An 18,871-nucleotide genomic window follows, 5' to 3' on the forward strand; every position below is an offset into this window, starting at 1 on the left:
GTTCGATTTTCTTAGATTCAGTGCGACTTCTCTTACATCTTGAAAAAGAGTTACGTACATGACCATCTGATAATCATTTGTTTTTTATTTTTCAGGCAAGTATAGTACATATGGGTCTGTGGCCTTAACTGTCAAATAACATTGTTTCGTAAGAACTTTCGAACTTCCATTTTTTAATGTTTATATTGAATTAAAATATCAACTTACATTTTGCGAGGAAAAAAATCAAATTTCTCATACAAGTGAAATGTGTGCAAGTTTTCTGGCTCAGAGAAGCCTCTTGACCAGTGAAACTTGGGTTAAGTGAGAGTCTGGTTGTAGAGTGGTCAGTGTTGGTAGGTTTAAATGTACTAGTACTATGCTTTGGCCCATCTTGTGTAAATTATTATTTTTTTGGTTAATTCTAGATCTAGAGAATCTAGATTTAGATTAGATCTAACTATCTAGATAAGAGATCTAGAAAAAGAATTATACTCAAGTAGATTCTACATGGTAGATCACCAGGTGTACACGTGGATCTTGATCTAGGTGTCGCTCTCAAAAGTGCTGACTTTACTAGTTCACTAAAGTTTCACTAATTTCTAACAATTGTCCAGATTCTCAAATTCACTTCCCACACTAATGACGAATACGCTCGCAGTCTCATTAGTAACATAATCATCAATGAGCCTCGCCTTTTTCCCCCTTCCCTACCATGCCCTCGATAGAATTCTCCATTTTCCTACAATGTACCACCACTATCGGCACTAGGGCCGTCGCCACTGCATGTGAATCCCTTGAGGAACAACTTGACGGTTTGGACAGCTTAGCGGAGCCTTTCTTTCATCCTCTACACGTGCAATGCCTATTTGATAGTCCGATGGACATGCTGTGTCAGTCCAATAAGAGATTTTTATAAATGGCGAAAAAAACTATAAATAGCTAGCTTTTTGGTGTATCCGGTGTACAAAACAAAGGAAGCGTTGACAAGCTAGCTGTTTTTTAAATGATCATTTAAATGTCGCGCACCTTTTTACACTGCAGACACCACATGTTCTGTCTCTGAAATGTTTAGCACAAAAGAATTTCAAGACAAAAGAAATCTTACACTTTCACTCTAGGACCTAAAACTTATTTAAAAACAAATGGGCAACGAACTAGTGGTAATAAAAGTGACTTGATATGAAGATCCACTGTCAGGAGGCATTGGGGAAGTGTTAAAATTACAGGTTGATTCATTTTTTAAAAAAATTGTCTTGCCAACAATGTAGGTCAAGTTAGCGTGCCTGACATTGTTTAGTTGATCGTGAAAATCTCCAACAGTGGAAATGTTCCTCTGCCCTGTCTCCATTAACGGACGTTTCCGCGAGGGGGCCACGCTGAGGCCGCGTTGAGATTAACTAAAGCTCCAGATTGTTCTGCACATTTTCAAACTGTGTTTATAACTTCTTCATTGAAACCGCGTTACTTAATGTCTACTATAGAGGCGAAAGGAACATGTGTCAGTGGGTCACCAATGGGTCACCAAACTCAAAATGATTCTTTTTCGTGACAGTCGTGGACATTTTTTTTTTAAATATTGTTTTGTAAAATGAGGAAGAAATAAATGTGTTCATTTTTTTAGTTGTCATCATATTTGTTGTGTAAATTGAGTGTTTCAAATAAAGACAACTATTTCAATGACGTCATTTCTTGCAAATCAATTATTGAAATGCTGAAAGAAAAAAAAAACGCTGGCACACAATGGGTTAATTCATAAGCCTTGACATTTGCTTAACTGGCTAAGAAAAATAGCTGTAATTGGCATTTTATTGACGAGTACTGTTAAGGAAAGAAATAATAGAGAAAGAGGAGAGAGACAAGAGAAACAAAATGAGTGGTCTAACACACTGTAAATTCTCATCTCCTCTTAGCCATAAAACATCGGCTAGTTTTTCTACTAAGCCTTGAGAGTCACGTCTGCTAGCAGCGTGGAAAGCAGGACGAGAGAACAGCGACACCAAGGGGACACCACTCTCTCTAGTCAAATGACATAACCAGACGATGAGGACTCGAATATTCAAACATTTACGAAACTCAAGAGTTTACTTTGCGCTTATCACTCTGATTGCACTGTTCTTAGCTTCAACGCTGATTTTAGTTGGTTAGTATCTAGATATTAATTTTTTTATGAATTATCTTTTCTGCTAAATAAAAATATTGTTGTTTTAGCAATTAGGCTTAATAATATTTTCTTTATGCTATTTTGTTTAAAATAAAGATATTTTGTTTGTCATTTATATTTCAGGAATTGTTCAGCGTCTATTAATTATATTATTTTATGATGTGAATGTACACATATGTGACAAATTTGTTTTGGTTATGATTAATCGTGTAAAGAATGGCAATTTAGAGTTCAATATTTTGGATGAGAAATGACAGATTAGGCCTAATTCTTCTTCTAAGGCCTAAATTATATTTATATTTGGTGCTTTTTTATTTAGTTATTAAAATGGATATTTGGTGTGACTCTATTCACGGTGTTGCCAGCCTTAACAGTTTAAACGATGGTTACAGATCCCTATTGTATCGCTAAACAAATTAAATATACAATGGAATAGATTTTAATTTTATAATTCCAGAAAGACAACTCAGTATGTCTTATTATACCTTTTATTGCATATCCTTCAATGTACCGTAGAGGTAAATGTCGCAACCAAAAATATGCAATGCTAGTACTAAAATAGTTATTAAATACCTAGAGTGCATTGTCTCCCTTCCCTTACACTGACATGATTTCAGACTAAGACAGAATATACAATCTTGTTGTAATAGATTCTTAGGCTAGCATGACGCCAAGCGTGAAGTTACGTCTGGTTTGACAAAACGTCGCCATCTTTCCAACGATTCAGTTATTTAAACAGACGGGAAACGGGTGGAGTTTTCCAGGGACGATCAATGTACATGAGAGAGAGAGAGAGAAAGAGAGAGAGAGAGAGAGAGAGACGGGGAGGGAGCAAGAGGACTTCTGCAAGATGAATTAGAGACCTGGGAGTGGGGGGGGGGGAGAAACACAGCATTGTAAAGCATCGTCTCGCAATCGAGATTGTGTGTCCCCCTGGCAGTTACAAGCTCGTTACGTTGAGATATTGACAACCAATTAAATACTTGTGGACAACGCCTTGAAATAAAACAAAATATGAATATTGGAGAGTTAGAGGGAGTGGACAATTAAAAAAAAAAGATCAACTCAGTTGAACTCACTAGTCTATATTTATAAAAAGGTCCTCTCACTAGGCTATATTTTAAAAAAAAAATAACCGCATTCACGCCACCACCGATCTGCTCCATGCCTAACCGAATTCAAATATTTTTATTAGTGTATTGGCAAAATCACCCCAATAAATACCTTTAAAGTATTATATCAGTATCTCAGCCTTTGATAGCTATCTTATAAAGTATAGACATAGACGTTTCTTCAAAAGAGAAGACATTTAGTCCCACACCCCCGCACCCCCTAATAACGCCACTCCTAAGATGTTAAATATTGTCACTACATTGAGCCGATTATCCAACTACTTATATTTTTTTTTAAAATTGGCCTGGTAAAGGACAATGCGACTATGTCTACGTTGTAACTCTGCTGGAATATTATTGAACTTGGTTTCCTTTGACGCAGGTACATTTAGCGGAGAATCGAACACTAGACGTTTGGAATACAACCATGACTGCGAACGAAATGAATGTACAGTCTTCTCTCTACCACTCTTTCCTAACCTCAAGACAGAGGTTGAGGTCGACAACAGGCTTATTGAGTTTTCTACTTTGGACCTGACCAGCCGAAAGGAAGTAGCAGACATTCAATTTCCGTTACAACAGAATGCCCAAAACGTCGTCCAGGTTTTCACGCAACACGAGCAGACGAGTGAAACTATTTTAGCTGCTACCACTATAAGGTACAATACTAATAGTTTATCAAATTCAATTATAGTAATATATTGGGATGATTTTTTCCGTGACATAAACAAGTACCGTCACTACTATGAGTAGATTTTTTTAAAATGTAATATTGCATTGTGTTTTAAAGATATGTTACAAAAGCGCCTACCCAAACAATAAGCTTGAAGAGGATTCTCTTTTTAACCGACAACATGCGAGACCAATCGTCATAGAAGGCCTGAGTAATGACCTGCAACGTCACAACTTATGGGCAGTTTAGACCATTAGCTCGATGCCACATCACTGGTCTGTACGACATGGCAATGAGCTATTTGTCTGAACTTCCCACAAGTGTTGAGGCCTTCTATAACAAATAATCTCGCAATATGCATATACATGGAATAGTGGAATATATCAAGTGCTATGGAATGCCGGCTACCAAAGTAAAAAAAAAAAATCCCTTTTCAGACCTTGCAATCTATAGGGCAGATGATGTTAAGGTCATCTGTTTCTATGGTCAACATTTAGTGTCATGTGGCCAGCACAACGACTAACCGCCTTTACTTTCCCCAACTAATGTCAGCTACCCATTAGAGTTGGGTGGACTCAGGGGCGTCCCAAGACAATCCCGAAATGTAAAATTCCAGACTTCAACGATTCAAACCCATAATCCCAAGTTCGGCAGCCAAGCGCTTAACCCCAATGACAGCTACCAATGTATGTCCCCATACTCCTGTAGCCCATGTTCTGGATCTTACTGTCATAGAAGTAAACATTTCACCTGCCTCTACCTATTGCATAGGATTTTTTGTTCCTTTGTAATGTATTATTGATACCCTAAAGTAAGCCCACTTTAACATTCTTCCACCTCCCCCCCCTGCCTTGCTTCCGGTCTGGTGTGTCATTGCATTTTATGTTACGTTCTAGTTTTAAGGACACGGTGACCTGAGCTTGTTTAGACACCCAAACTTGTTCCCACATAGACTTATTCGAGTGAATCGACAAACCCAGGAACCATTCACCTAATCCTTCACCTATGATTAATATGTTAAAAGGGAGAGAATAAATGTGATTCTGCACGAGACCCGAATCATGCTGCAAACATCATAGTAATTACTCTCATAGCCTCCCTTTCAGCACGCGGTTAGTCTGAAAAGAAACAGATTCAGACCCGTCTCTTTTCCAAACAAAAGTGAAATGACTTTCAAGAGGAAAAGATTTGATGAGACTTTCTGGTCTCCAGGAAGTGTAACCCTGCTTCGAAGATTTGCCAGAAAAGATTTGTTTTATACAATACTCCTGGCCAGGTCACTCCAGGAAGTAACGTTTGATTGGTTCTGTATTGCTTACACGTCTTCGTTTTGGGGATTTTAATAACCTCTTTCTTGAATAGAAGACGAGCGAACTGAGCGATTCTTAGACACTGGCTGCCTGGTCGTTCGGTATGCTCTCTGGACTGTTGTGTTGTGGTCTCGAAGGTTCTGAGTTTGAACCCTGCCCGCCGCCATCCCCTGTCGACCTAAGAGATGTTAGAGATACGATCTTAAAATCTGAAGGAACATCCGAAATCGAGAAGCAACAAACAGTGTTACTTTAGTTTAGTGGTCCACATCGAGTGGTACTTTAGTCTAGTGGTCCTCATCGAGTGGTACTTTAGTTTAGTGGTCCTCATCGAGTGGTACTTTAGTTTAGTGGTCCTCATCGAGTGGTACTTTAGTTTAGTGGTCCACATCGAGTGGTACTTTAGTTTAGTGGTCCACATCGAGTGGTACTTTAGTTTAGTGGTCCACATCGAGTGGTACTTTAGTTTAGTGGTCCACATCGAGTGGTACTTTAGTTTAGTGGTCCACATCGAGTGGTACTTTTAGTTTAGTGGTCCACATCTAGTGGTACTTTAGTTTAGTGGTCCTCATCGAGTGGTACTTTAGTTTAGTGGTCCTCATCGAGTGGTACTTTAGTCTAGTGGTCCACATCGAGTGGTACTTTAGTTTAGTGGTCCTCATCGAGTGGTACTTTAGTTTAGTGGTCCACATCGAGTGGTACTTTAGTCTAGTGGTCCACATCGAGTGGTACTTTAGTTTAGTGGTCCACATCGAGTGGTACTTTAGTTTAGTGGTCCACATCGAGTGGTACTTTAGTTTAGTGGTCCACATCGAGTGGTACTTTTAGTTTAGTGGTCCACATCGAGTGGTACTTTAGTTTAGTGGTCCTCATCGAGTGGTACTTTAGTTTAGTGGTCCTCATCGAGTGGTACTTTAGTCTAGTGGTCCACATCGAGTGGTACTTTAGTTTAGTGGTCCTCATCGAGTGGTACTTTAGTTTAGTGGTCCTCATCGAGTGGTACTTTACTTTAGTGGTCCTCATCGAGTGGTACTTTAGTTTAGTGGTCCTCATCGAGTGGTACTTTAGTTTAGTGGTCCTCATCGAGTGGTACTTTAGTTTAGTGGTCCTCATCGAGTGGTACTTTAGTTTAGTGGTCCTCATCGAGTGGTACTTTAGTTTAGTGGTCCTCATCGAGTGGTACTTTAGTTTAGTGGTCCTCATCGAGTGGTACTTTAGTTTAGTGGTCCTCATCGAGTGGTACTTTAGTTTAGTGGTCCTCATCGAGTGGTACTTTAGTTTAGTGGTCCTCATCGAGTGGTACTTTAGTTTAGTGGTCCTCATCGAGTGGTACTTTAGTTTAGTGGTCCTCATCGAGTGGTACTTTAGTTTAGTGGTCCTCATCGAGTGGTACTTTAGTTTAGTGGTCCACATCGAGTGGTACTTTAGTTTAGTGGTCCTCATCGAGTGGTACTTTAGTTTAGTGGTCCTCATCGAGTGGTACTTTAGTTTAGTGGTCCTCATCGAGTTGTACTTTAGTTTAGTGGTCCTCATCGAGTGGTACTTTAGTTTAGTGGTCCTCATCGAGTGGTACTTTAGTTTAGTGGTCCTCATCGAGTGGTACTTTAGTTTAGTGGTCCTCATCGAGTGGTACTTTAGTTTAGTGGTCCTCATCGAGTGGTACTTTAGTTTAGTGGTCCACATCGAGTGGTACTTTAGTTTAGTGGTCCTCATCGAGTGGTACTTTAGTTTAGTGGTCCTCATCGAGTGGTACTTTAGTTTAGTGGTCCTCATCGAGTGGTACTTTAGTTTAGTGGTCCTCATCGAGTGGTGATTTAGTTTAGTGGTCCTCATCGAATGGTACTTTAGTCTAGTGGTCCAAATCGAGTGGTGATTTAGTTAAGTGGTCCTCATCGAATGGTGCTTTAGTCTAGTGGTCCAAATCGAGTGGTAATTTAGTTTAGTGGTCCTCATCGAGTGGTGATTTAGTTTAGTGGTCCTCATCGAATGGTACTTTAGTCTAGTGGTCCAAATCGAGTGGTAATTTAGTTTAGTAGTCCTCATCGAGAGGTACTTTAGTTTAGTGGTCTTCATCTAGTGGTACTTAATTTAGTGGTCCTCATCTAGTGCTCCTTGTTCAAAAATGTTTGAAAAGCACTGAAAGAGCCACTTAGAACTGGTAGTCTGTGGCAAGTCAAAACTGGTCCTGAGTTGATGGGTCCCAAACAGAGGACGCATTTTCTAGTATTGGCTTCTAGAGCCATTCAGTACTCCTAGTCATTCAATACTGGCAGTCTTTGAGACACTCTCTGTGACTAAAACTTTAGTTTTTAAAGGCAGTGAGATTTCAAAAAGTGATTTATTGTTGATGAACTTGCGTATTGTTTACTTTTTAACTTCTCTTTCCAACAAATATCCAGTTTTAATTACATTGATTCTGTGTGTGACAGAATGTTGGCTAGATGACGCTTACGTAACATTTACATGTGTGTAACAGCTAAATGTGTATGTGTGAATAGATGGTTTATCATTTAATAATTCGCTGTGTGTATTTCAACTCAGGCATGACAAAGTCAATGACACCAGGACTACGGATGTGGCGAATGTAACAGAAAGACACTTGCTGTTAAGAGAGCGCTGTGACGCTGAGAAAAAGAAAGTAAGCCGCCGTCCTACGAGCAGTAAGCTCAAAGTTCTTCGACTACCTTCTCTGATTGTAACGACATGCAATCCAAAACTGTTCTTCTGTCCCATTGCCAAAGTTGGTTCCACATTCTTCACGAGGTTAGTGCTTCCTGAACTATTGATATTTTTATAAAGAGGGGAACTGTGGTTCTTATGTAACATGGGAACAGAGAGTAAGAAAGTAGGTCACAAAAGTAGACCACAAAAGTAGGTCACGGTAAAAGGATTTCCGCATCAGCAATATCAACTGCCTGGGCGTGGGGTATACGGAGATATTTTATTTTATTTTTTTCACACCAATGAACTTTTTAAAAATAAAAAAAAAATTTAAAAAAAACTAAATGGTCCAGCTCTGCCCATATTTCAAGAAAAACGATACATATTACAAGCTACCTCGACACGACCATGGCATGATTTTTCGCTTCAGAACCGGAAACAGCAGAATGAGTAACACGTTAGCGAAGCTAAAAATTGGAACTAGTGAAGTTTGTCCTCCAGAGTGGCGTACTTTATCGAGAGGCCCAAACAAGATACTGGTCCCCCCCCCCCCCAAAAAAAAAACTAAATAGAAAAAGAGAGATGCCTGATCTAGAAAGCATTGTGTATCTCAGATATAAGACTGATCCAACGTGATAATGAGAACTCAGAAGAAGAAGAAAAATAATAACATTTTTCTTGATTCTATAGCTTGACCATTTTCGTTACGAAAAAGTTTCAAACATGTGAACAATTAGCATTTTACTTTATTGCTATCTTGCAAAAGTCAATCTGTATAAATTAATCTTTTTTTTTTGTCTCTACTAGGTATCTAATGATGCTGAAAAACCCAGAAAAAATTAAGTCGCCCTTTTATATTAAAGTGCAGGATGCAAAACAATCACATATTGAGAACTTACGTGCTTTAAAGAAGACGAGGCGGATGGAAGACTTCGTTAACTTGGCTTTCAAATTCCTTTTTGTACGGAACCCTTACTGGAGAATATTCTCTGCTTATATCGACAAACTCTATTCTCCTAACCCTTATTACTGGAAGGCGTGGGGGCGATACGCCTTTTATGGGAAACCCAAACCCAAGTGTTTGGTGGGAGACTCGTTCAGCACTTTTGTCACGTCTGTCATTCGACGCCTTCACCAAAAAGATTTCCATTTAATTCCCATGAACAAAGTGTGCCAACTGTGCGAAATAAATTGGGACTTCGTTGGCACCATGGAGGACTCGGTCCGCGACATCGAGGAGCTGTCCAGGCGGCTAAAAGTGAACGCCTCGTTTCAACACAGTCCTGGTTACAGGCTGGCCACGGCACTGGACATCATTGAAGACGCCACAAAAGATGTTTTCTTCTCCTGGAGGGAAGACATTCTCAAGTGTATGACGATGTACGATGCTGGGAGAATCATCTGGAGGAAGCTTCAGATCAGGGGAGTCATCTACAACAGCTTGCCATTCCCGTTCTCCGAGGACGAAATGAAAACCATGGAAGCGGAGGAGTTCCAGCAAGCCTGCAGAGATGCAGCGGAAAGATCTACCAACGTGGCTCGGCTGAAGTCCCAGAAGCATACGGCATTTCAAGTAGCATACCAGTCGATAAAGAAAACTGACCTGGAGGCTCTCCGGATAGTGTATGATTTGGATTTAAGACTATTAGGCTATCCTCCCTTTCCAATCCTAATAAACAGTACGTCCAAAAACTACAGTATAGACATTTTGAATTGGCGGAAGCCCTGGTTATCGTGACAGTCTTGTTATTTAACCATTTATTATTTCGTATTTGATGTCATAAATTTGTTTAAATAATCAATGATCGACAAATCCAGTTTTAGATGAAGTAGGCCTCAACCAGATCCCTGTTAGATACAGATTCTAAATTGTTTAGCTGGGCCCATGATAATGGATTGGAAATAAAAGTTTCATTGTAAAGAAAACAAAAAGTAAAGTTCCCCTTTCAGATCTTGTGGTCTATAGGGCTGTTTCTGTGGCCTACGATTAAAGAGGTTGTCATGTGGCCAGCACAACGACCAACAGCCTTTACTTTTCCCCAACTAATGTCAAGTACCCATTAGAGCTGGGTAGACTCAGAGCGCCCAAAGATCCCAAAATTAAAAATCCCAGTCCTCACCCAGGATTCAAACCCGGGACCCCAGGTTCGGAAGCCAAGCGCTTTACCGCTCAGCCACCGCACCTCCACCTGGTTTCTTTGGCTTGATAGAAATACAAAACAAAGTCTTTGAGAATATCAATCTGAATGAAGCTCGCGTTGTGTTCATTGATTAGATACTTCTCTTTTGAAGAATGTCGGTGGAGACTGATTATTTACCTCGTGTGGCTAAAGACGCCAATGCTAGAAAAACAAAGTTGGTTGAAATGGATTCAAGAGGTACCATTGTGATTTAAAGAGATACACTTTTTTGTGCATTTACACTTATTTTGTGTATAATATATATAAAATATATATATCAAGAGGACCTATTCGGTACCATTTTCTCCCAACTGTTGGTATCAATGTGAGGATTTTTTTCAAGACCATCACATATCTGGTTCTACAAGTCTAAAAGGAAATATTCAGTCGCCGTGCCATCATTCAATGACAAACTCTATAGTGAAAATATTTTTCAAGTCAACCCTGTGGTATTCAGTGTGCATGATCAAGGCACTGTTGGTAGTTGATGGTAAATAGGTACGACTCACATGTAAATAGACAGATGTAGGCTTGCTGTTTGTGTGTGTGTATTCATTGTAATGCCTTCTGTTGTTGTTTGTTTTTTAACTCAACGATTGTTATAAAAAAAATGTTTACTTTGTGGTATCTAAAGATTGTATTTACCATAGAGCTATAAATAAAATTGAACAACCAATACTCTCTGCGCCTTCTCCCACTTTAAATGAGGTCCGTTTATTTTCATTTCGATGTATTTTATATAAGCCTATTGTTATTTATACCGGTGATTCTCAAATATTGAGAGAAACAACTAAACTTTTCACCTAAGTGCATGTCATGTTTTAATTGCTGTGAAGGTATGTTATCTTTCACAAGGAAATGCCTCATCGAAGCAAGATTCTCACCCACGTATTGAAGTCTGTCTCCAGTGTTTCATTGATTAGGTCGGTCAGGATATTTAGTTCATGATATAGGGAATTTTTGCAGAGCCTGGGAAGTTTTGGAGCCCATGAACTGAATACTTTTACATTCACGAAGTAAAGACTAATGTTACACTCATTTCAGTCATAGATTATTACACATTCACTGTTTAATTTGACTAAATTATAGTTAACAGTGTAATCCTATACGAGTCATTTAACTACACATTACTCAGTAACATAAGAGGTGAGGAATGTAAAAAAAAAATGTGAATAATGAAAGAGAGACAATTCTGGGCAATACCTTTACTCTTGTAGTAAAAGTGAAGTTCCCCTTTCAGACCGTGCAGTCTCTAGGCCAGATGATGTTAAGGTCATATGTTATATTTCTTTAGCCGAGGTTTATTGAACTTGGTATCATGTGGCCAGCACAACGACCAACTGCTTTTACTTTCCCTCAGCTAAGGTCAGGTACTTAGAAATCCTGAAGTTCAAAATCCACGTCTTCAAGACTCAAACCCCGGCCCCTAGATTCGAAAGCCAAACACTTCCTCAATTGGCTTAATAAAGTTGTTTCTGTCTCTGATAGTGTCCTTTGGTCATCTCTAAGCCAGCCATGTTTCAAATACATGACAATATCAAGCCCGCTTCTTATTACATGAAGTTTCAAAACAATGCCTTGAATGTGTCACGACCCAAACTTTGGCCTAAAGTCTGAAATATGCTCTCTCTGTATTGTACTCTGATCATTCTGATTATGTCCAGATTTGGCTAGAATGTGTTCTTGTCAGCCTAAGCCTAACAGCACTACTAATTAATTACAAAAAATTTCTATTATATCTTTGTTTTCTATATAAAAATAAAATAAAACAAACACACTAATAAACTAATAATTGAATGTCTGTTGAGTAACAGATTTATTGGTGAATAAAAAAAAAATATAACAAGAAAATGATGACATGATTTGATAAAAAAAAAAAAAAAAAAAAAAAAAAGGCTTTTATTGAACTAAAATGTACAAAGAATAATATCAACAGCAATAAAAAGAAAAAAGTGAGAAGTAATTTAGAATTAAAATAATATACAAATATTACATATATCGCTAAATATTTGTAAGCTATCTACAGTTTTATGTTCAACTGATCAGCATGTATACTAAATACATTTGATAAATATTATTCACAAGATTGCACCAATTCGCTTTTCATGCAACACTGTCCAACTGAATATGATTAACATTATAGTAAGCATTCATAATTCATTTCTCCCAGCAGGACGTTGACATTTGAATGTCTTCATCTTTACAAAAATTTTTTTTTTTAACCACATGTTCACTTGTCAAATAAATGTATTTAGGAAAAAACAACCTGTATCCTGTACTTTGAGAATATTTCCCAAAGTTGATCCAGTTTCGGTTGTACCTGCACAGTGATCTCTTCAACTAGTCCATCAAGTTGATTAGATCCTCATGTGATTGTGACCTGGAAGCATTCTTCTGCTGTAGCTCCATCAGCCTCTGAGTCAATGCCTCTTTTTCCCTTTGCAGCCTCTGGATGTCCATCTTGTTGTTCCTCAACCTCGTCTCCAGGTTGTGGGTCAAAGGGACAGTGATGGCCTCCAGGACGTGGGACACTGATTTGGTGTACACTGAAAGTACAACACTTAAGCTATGACTATATTCTCTACTTCTGTCACATGACATTTAGTTCTTTGCAGATCTAAAATCCTACATGTTTTAAATGACTTCAGTTGGAGAATGGTTGTGGGAAAAATTGCAGAACAAAGTGAAGCTATTTTTGAAAGTAGCAACACTTCATGAAGGGCTCTAAATAAAAGTTCCTTTCATCAGTTTCTAGAATCAAGTGATCGTTATAGTGTCATTGATTTATCCAGACAGTGACTTTGATAGAAATGATTAGAAGACCCCTGAAAACTACTAACATGTCATATCTGAGACCCTTGAGACTACCGTGCTATTGTTGACAGAGAACCTGACATAATGGTTATAGCTAAGTCCAACATTGTTTTAATCCTATAAAAATAAAGTTATGCCTAACAAAAAAGTTAAAAGAAGCATTGACAAAAAAAAAATATATATATATATATATATAGAGAGAGAGAGAGAGAATGGATTACAATAATACCTGCAGCGTTGTGTATTCGTGTTAAAAGATCTTGATCTTCATTGGTGACTCGATCATAAGCTTCCCCCTCCTCCTGGAGAAGTATATATGGTATAGTGATCAGAGCATCAAGACAAGGCACTGAGATGGAAGTGGATGGTACAACCTCCAGAGGCACCTCCACCCTGAGAAAGACACAATGAATGTGTAGTTTAAAGGATATTTACACAACATACCATGATGGATACCATGTTATGTCAATGATGCATTTAAACAAAACAAGTTCAAGTGTTTACATTACAACCAATGTGAAGCTCAAATGCTATCTTACTGAGTTATCTTATAAATTACACAAAATCCTTCAAGAGAACATTTTTATTCCTTATGTGGATCAGTGTTAATCCAATTTTGCATGCTTTTAAAAGAATTAAACTCTGCAATTTTAAAGTCTTAAGGTCTTTTAAGGTAATAACTTCCTAAGAACACAAACAGATAAAAGAGTTTGGTCACTTACTGTGAATTAAAGTCTTGAGACTGGAAACATGTCACTTCTATTCTGTTTTGCTGCAAATAAAAAAAAAAGGTTTAATTTAACCTAACAATTACCAAGAACAAACAAATAATAGTACTCTGTAACTCATAAAGGAATTAATAATTAATAAATAAATAATAGATAATTAACAAATTACCTTTGTTACTTTATCCTCATTGAAAACTGAAAATATAATACCAACAAAACCAGCATCCATTTGTTGATAATTGAACTGTGTTCGCACATCTAGATATAAAAAAAAATTAATTTCTTTTAGATAGTCAATGTGAAATAAAGAAATAAATTGACTAATAATTTGTAGCTGCCTGGTTGTGCGATATGTGCCTTGCTGGACTGAAGTTCAGTTGACTGGGTGGTCCCAGGTTCATACCCTGCTCGCTGCCATCCCCCGTAATCCTGCGGAAGGTGTGGACTTCGAGGTAGATATCTTCAACTCTGAAGGAACATTTGAAACATGCAAAACATTTTTACAAGTTTTTATTAGCATAATACTTATGAAGGTTGATTTTTTTTTTTGTCTTGCTTGGTAAAAACTGATGACAAATACTTTTTGTCTTTTCAACTCATGGTGAAGATACTAAAAATATTTCAATTTTCATTTAATTTAACTCCACCAAGCATGTTTAACCAATTCTGGTCCAATGGCATCTCTGAAAGGTTTATGGGAGGTTCTTCAAGTGCTTTGGCGTTACAACATTCTGAATAAGAAATCCTTCAATCAATACAACTACAGTCCTGTAGATAGCCCTTTTATACAATAGTCATATTCAGGCCACAAATTTTGCAGTAACTTGTACCTTTAATATTTTATTTTGAGTCTAAGACACCACCAACACTGCACCAGATGACACCACCGCACCAGATGACACCACCAACACTGCACCAGATGACACAACCAACAATGCACCAGATGACACAACCAACTCAAAGAACTTGACAACTCAGGGCTCCAAAAAATGTAACAGTTTAATGTCTAATAAATCACAGCCAATACTGTACAATTGTCAAAATGTAACACTGACTGTACAAATGCTCTATCATTGATAATCATACTGCTGTATCAATTCTGTGCCACTGTATCAACTCTACATGACTCTTCATCTCATCCCAAACTTGTATTTGATTCTCTGTTCTAGACTGACTTCACACTGGACTCACTGTACAGGACTGAGTCGAGACTCAAGACTTCCTCTTGTACTTGTGAAGATGTCAAGTGAATTGACTCTGACACCTTTTCTCTTTATACAGGGTACTTGAAGGCCTTCTTGGAAAAAAGCTCTACCCTTTTGAATGGTTACATAAATGTATCTGACATGAGAATTGTTCACAACACAGATCTTTCCTGAAAAGTCGCTGCATCACTACTCTTCACAACTGACTGCTTGTCTAGTGCTGGCCTGGGTAATTTGGGCCAGATGATTACACACATGATGATTACCCTATCCGCATCACCACCAGAGTTACAACAATACTACCAATGTGAGTGGGGATAGCAATACAAGCTTAGATACAACAATACTACCAATGTGAGTGGGGATAGCAATACAAGCTTAGATACAACAATACTACCAATGTGAGTGGGGATAGCAATACAAGCTTAGAACTTGACCCTTCAGTTAGTGGCCTAACATAGACAAACTAAACATCAATTCTAATTGACTTGCCACCATGAACTGGATGAGATAGTGACTTGTAAAAAAAAAAACAATTTTCTTTTAATAAGAAATCAAATGAGTACAAAAGGTTTCATTACCTACATGAGATGGCCAGACAGTGATGTGAGGGTGTGAGTGGTACCATCCCACTACTCTCATGGGTCTGTTCAATTCTTTAGACAATTGCTGAGAGAAATTAAGAGAGATTAACATTTTTAGCATACAATGAAGATACCTAATAGAATTTTAGACTTGAACATATTTCAAAAAGTATCAATTCTTTTAATATATACATTTAATTATATATAAAATTCATAAAATAACAAATATTTCACACATTTTATGAAATCAAGCTGTGTCTTTAAAAGTTGTTTTTTTATTATTTTACAGGCTAATAGCAACTATTTAAATAAAATTATGTCTGATAATGAGTGAAAATTGCATCAATTATTTTGAATCAATCAGTTATTAATTTTTTTTATAGATCTACACCAACAATAATATAATTATATTGGAAAAAAATTTTTAATTGCTTCTGTTAATCACAACTTTCATGTTTATAGCAAGCTCATTGTGCTATGGTCAAATCATTTATGAAGATAGTTGGGGGGGGGGGGGGGGAGACAGGAAAGGACAATGGTAGGTAGAAGGTTACCATGCTGCCTTTAAAAAAAAACAAAGTTGCTAGAGTCTGAATTTGAACTTGAACATCCACAATGGAAGTCCCACTTAATGCCACTCTGTTATTCAAATACTTATAAAAATAGAAGGTTTCAATAAGCTTAATTTGTTAGCTTAAATTTTTTTTACCAACAACTTAATTCTCTGAAGAAGGTTTATATACACTTGGCTTTGTACATTTTCATAAACAAAAATTAATTAACCACAAGTAATTGATAAACTAATGTATATTTCTTTAAAGATACATGTGTTACCATCAACATCACAATGAGTTGATTGTGTGCAAAGTTTCAAGCTGATTAGAGAATAGCTAGTGGGAGAGATAACATGTCAAAGATTCCACCCAGACAGACAGACAGACTAATGAAGTGATTTTAAAAAAGGAAAAAAAAAAGGTGAGAGAAAGAAGATTTAGTGTGTACATTTGTTCAGTGTCAAACTACAGATATTTCTGAACTCACACATTAACAACAGATAAAAGTGTAGTTATATTAACTTTGTTGTTAAATTGAGTCACAACTTTTTCTACAAACTACTTTGTAGTTGTGCTCGTGCAGAACACCAGTCTACATTCTGAGTAAGTTTTGTAGTCACAAGCTCTCACATGTCAAATACCCCTATCAGACCTTATGATCTATAAGACAGATGATATAAAGGTCATCTGTTTCTATGGTAGACAGTGTTATGGAGTGTGTGTTTCAATGGTAGACAGTGTTATGGAGTGTCTGTTTCTTGTGATGTTGAGCAGAAGTTAGCTATGCAGCGTGAATGATGCAAAATAAGATTTATATTTAAATTCAAATTATTATTGTTCTACATCTACAATGGTTGCCTACTCACTTCAGCTTTGATTGAAGCATCCATCTGCTGCTCTGGGGATATTTCCACTCTGTCTGCTTGTTTGTCTGACCTACACAAGAGCACAACAGACGAGATGTGTAAAACTTTGGAACTATCAACCTACAAAGAGAATAAATGAATCATATATATACAGGTATTGCAGAAAAAAAGTTGAAAGCCAAAATAAAAATTTATTTTAATTTATAATTAGCAGACATAAACAATAAGTGACCACATTACATATTATCATTCATTGCTTCTTTATTTTGATGGTTACACCAGATAAAGTAGATGATCTACATCTAGACCTAAGGTATGATTCTTGTCTAGAAATCTTACACTACAGATTATAAATCTACTGGATATTCATCTCTATATATGAAGATTATTTTTTTTACCAGTAATTAAATCCTTTTATCTTATCAATTATATTCACAGAAGTTCCTTCAAAAGATAATGACTTCCTAGATCTTATCTTATTATCGTTTTATAGAATACAGACATATCTTCAAAAAAGAATATAATTACGTCCTGGGTATATATCCTTTGTTATTCTAGTCCATGTGAATGTGAGGCATATGTGTCATTGTGTGGATAAGAGTGTTCATTAAGTTACAAAGTGGGGAACAGTTTTAGTTAATGATAATCATGTCAGCGCTGGGGCTGGACCTTATTGACCTCACCCTCTTTGACATCATATTTTTTTGCATACATAGTGAAACAAAACAACATAGATTATGATACTGATAGATCTATAATCTATATCTAATCTATATATACATGTCTATATATAGTATATAGAATTATAGATCTAGTAGTAGAATCTAGGCCGTCTAGGGTAGAGACTTTAGAGAGTTATAGATCTAGAATTTATTAAATTTATATAAAGACAAAGTAAGTAAAAAAAAATATCAAAAATTATACTCAAGACTCAAGACTAAATAAGATTTAGATCTAGATTAAGATTTTGATTTAGTACTAGTAGAGTACCTCTCCAATTAAAAGACCCATGACCTCTTCTCGTTCCGTAGAAAGAGCATGTGTGAGACACACTAGATAAACATCAGAATACATACACACGCTTTGTAAACTCATGTTTATTTTGTTTTTATTTGTATTTAAATTTATCAACCAGATCTATACTGTCTATAGATAGATGTAGCCTCTATAGACTAGTCTAGATTCTACACTACAACTACAGATTTATTCGTTTGTTTACAATCATTTCTTCTTAAAAACTAGAATCACATTTTTCTCGGAAAGCAAAATAATTTTGGATCTAGATTTTAAAAAACAACAACATAGTATACTGAACAGGTTTTTTAAAGAAAGAATTAAAACTATTTTGCAAGTGGTCCTTTGCAGTTGTATTTATTTTTTGGATCTAGATTACCTAGATCACATAAAATCAATTATCTGCTCATTCTTAATTTTAAAATTCTCTCGCGGCAGACATTCCAACGCGTCTCAATTGCCATTGTAGTGAGGTATATTAACCGTTAATTTCGCCAAATAATTCATTATCGTTGATGTGCTCAGGAGGAGGTTTTAATCCAAATAATTGCAGGCTTTCTGAAAAAAATGTTTCCACAGTGCAATCCATCTGTTGAATTAGCCGTTTCTGTCTTTAGATGCTCGGCACAATTATCATACAAAGTTAACTGTCTTTTTTTCCCCCTCCATTGTAAGGGTTTTGTCCTCTGGGTTTGTAACCCTGGTTCAGGCTGATTTAATCAAGCCGTTCAACGGAAGGCTGCCTGGTCGTGTAGTAAGCCCATGGGGCGTATCTAGGAATTTTCCACTATTTGGGGGCCCGACTGGGCTTGACCTCTTTGGTGGCCCCTGCATTTTGCGGAATATTTAAAATTTAATGTAAAAAAAACACTCCTTTTCATTAGGGGACACCTTCAAATGGGTGCCCAGGAGGATTTTCAAATTCTCACCCTTCTCCGCTTATCCTAGCTACGCCACTGGCCCGCCGCCAGCTGCAGCCGTCTTGCGGTACGTTTGGACTAGGTTATGATGCTGGCTTAAATTGTGA

General features: G+C 37.1%; 2 protein-coding genes across 2 annotated transcripts; one reads left to right on the forward strand and one right to left on the reverse strand.

The window, feature by feature from the left end:
• The first annotated feature begins 218 nt into the window (after window positions 1-218).
• Window positions 219-10,757, forward strand: LOC106055645 (uncharacterized). The gene is made up of 5 exons (XM_013211994.2): window positions 219-335; window positions 1,893-2,122; window positions 3,638-3,914; window positions 7,780-8,001; window positions 8,707-10,757. The coding sequence occupies exons 2-5, from the start codon at window positions 2,023-2,025 to the stop codon at window positions 9,635-9,637; spliced, it is 1,530 nt and encodes a 509-aa protein (XP_013067448.2). The 5' UTR covers window positions 219-335; window positions 1,893-2,022; the 3' UTR covers window positions 9,638-10,757.
• Window positions 10,758-11,960: 1,203 nt separating this feature from the next.
• LOC106055644 (lys-63-specific deubiquitinase BRCC36-like) lies at window positions 11,961-18,078 on the reverse strand. The gene is made up of 7 exons (XM_013211993.2): window positions 17,821-18,078; window positions 16,831-16,950; window positions 15,408-15,495; window positions 13,791-13,879; window positions 13,616-13,665; window positions 13,123-13,286; window positions 11,961-12,625 (listed from the first exon to the last, which is right to left on the reverse strand). The coding sequence occupies exons 1-7, from the start codon at window positions 17,923-17,925 to the stop codon at window positions 12,420-12,422; spliced, it is 822 nt and encodes a 273-aa protein (XP_013067447.1). The 5' UTR covers window positions 17,926-18,078; the 3' UTR covers window positions 11,961-12,419.
• Between the last annotated feature and the right edge of the window lie 793 nt (window positions 18,079-18,871).

Source organism: Biomphalaria glabrata, chromosome 15 (genome assembly GCF_947242115.1).
Source record: "Biomphalaria glabrata chromosome 15, xgBioGlab47.1, whole genome shotgun sequence".
In the NCBI taxonomy this organism is placed as follows: domain Eukaryota; kingdom Metazoa; phylum Mollusca; class Gastropoda; family Planorbidae; genus Biomphalaria; species Biomphalaria glabrata.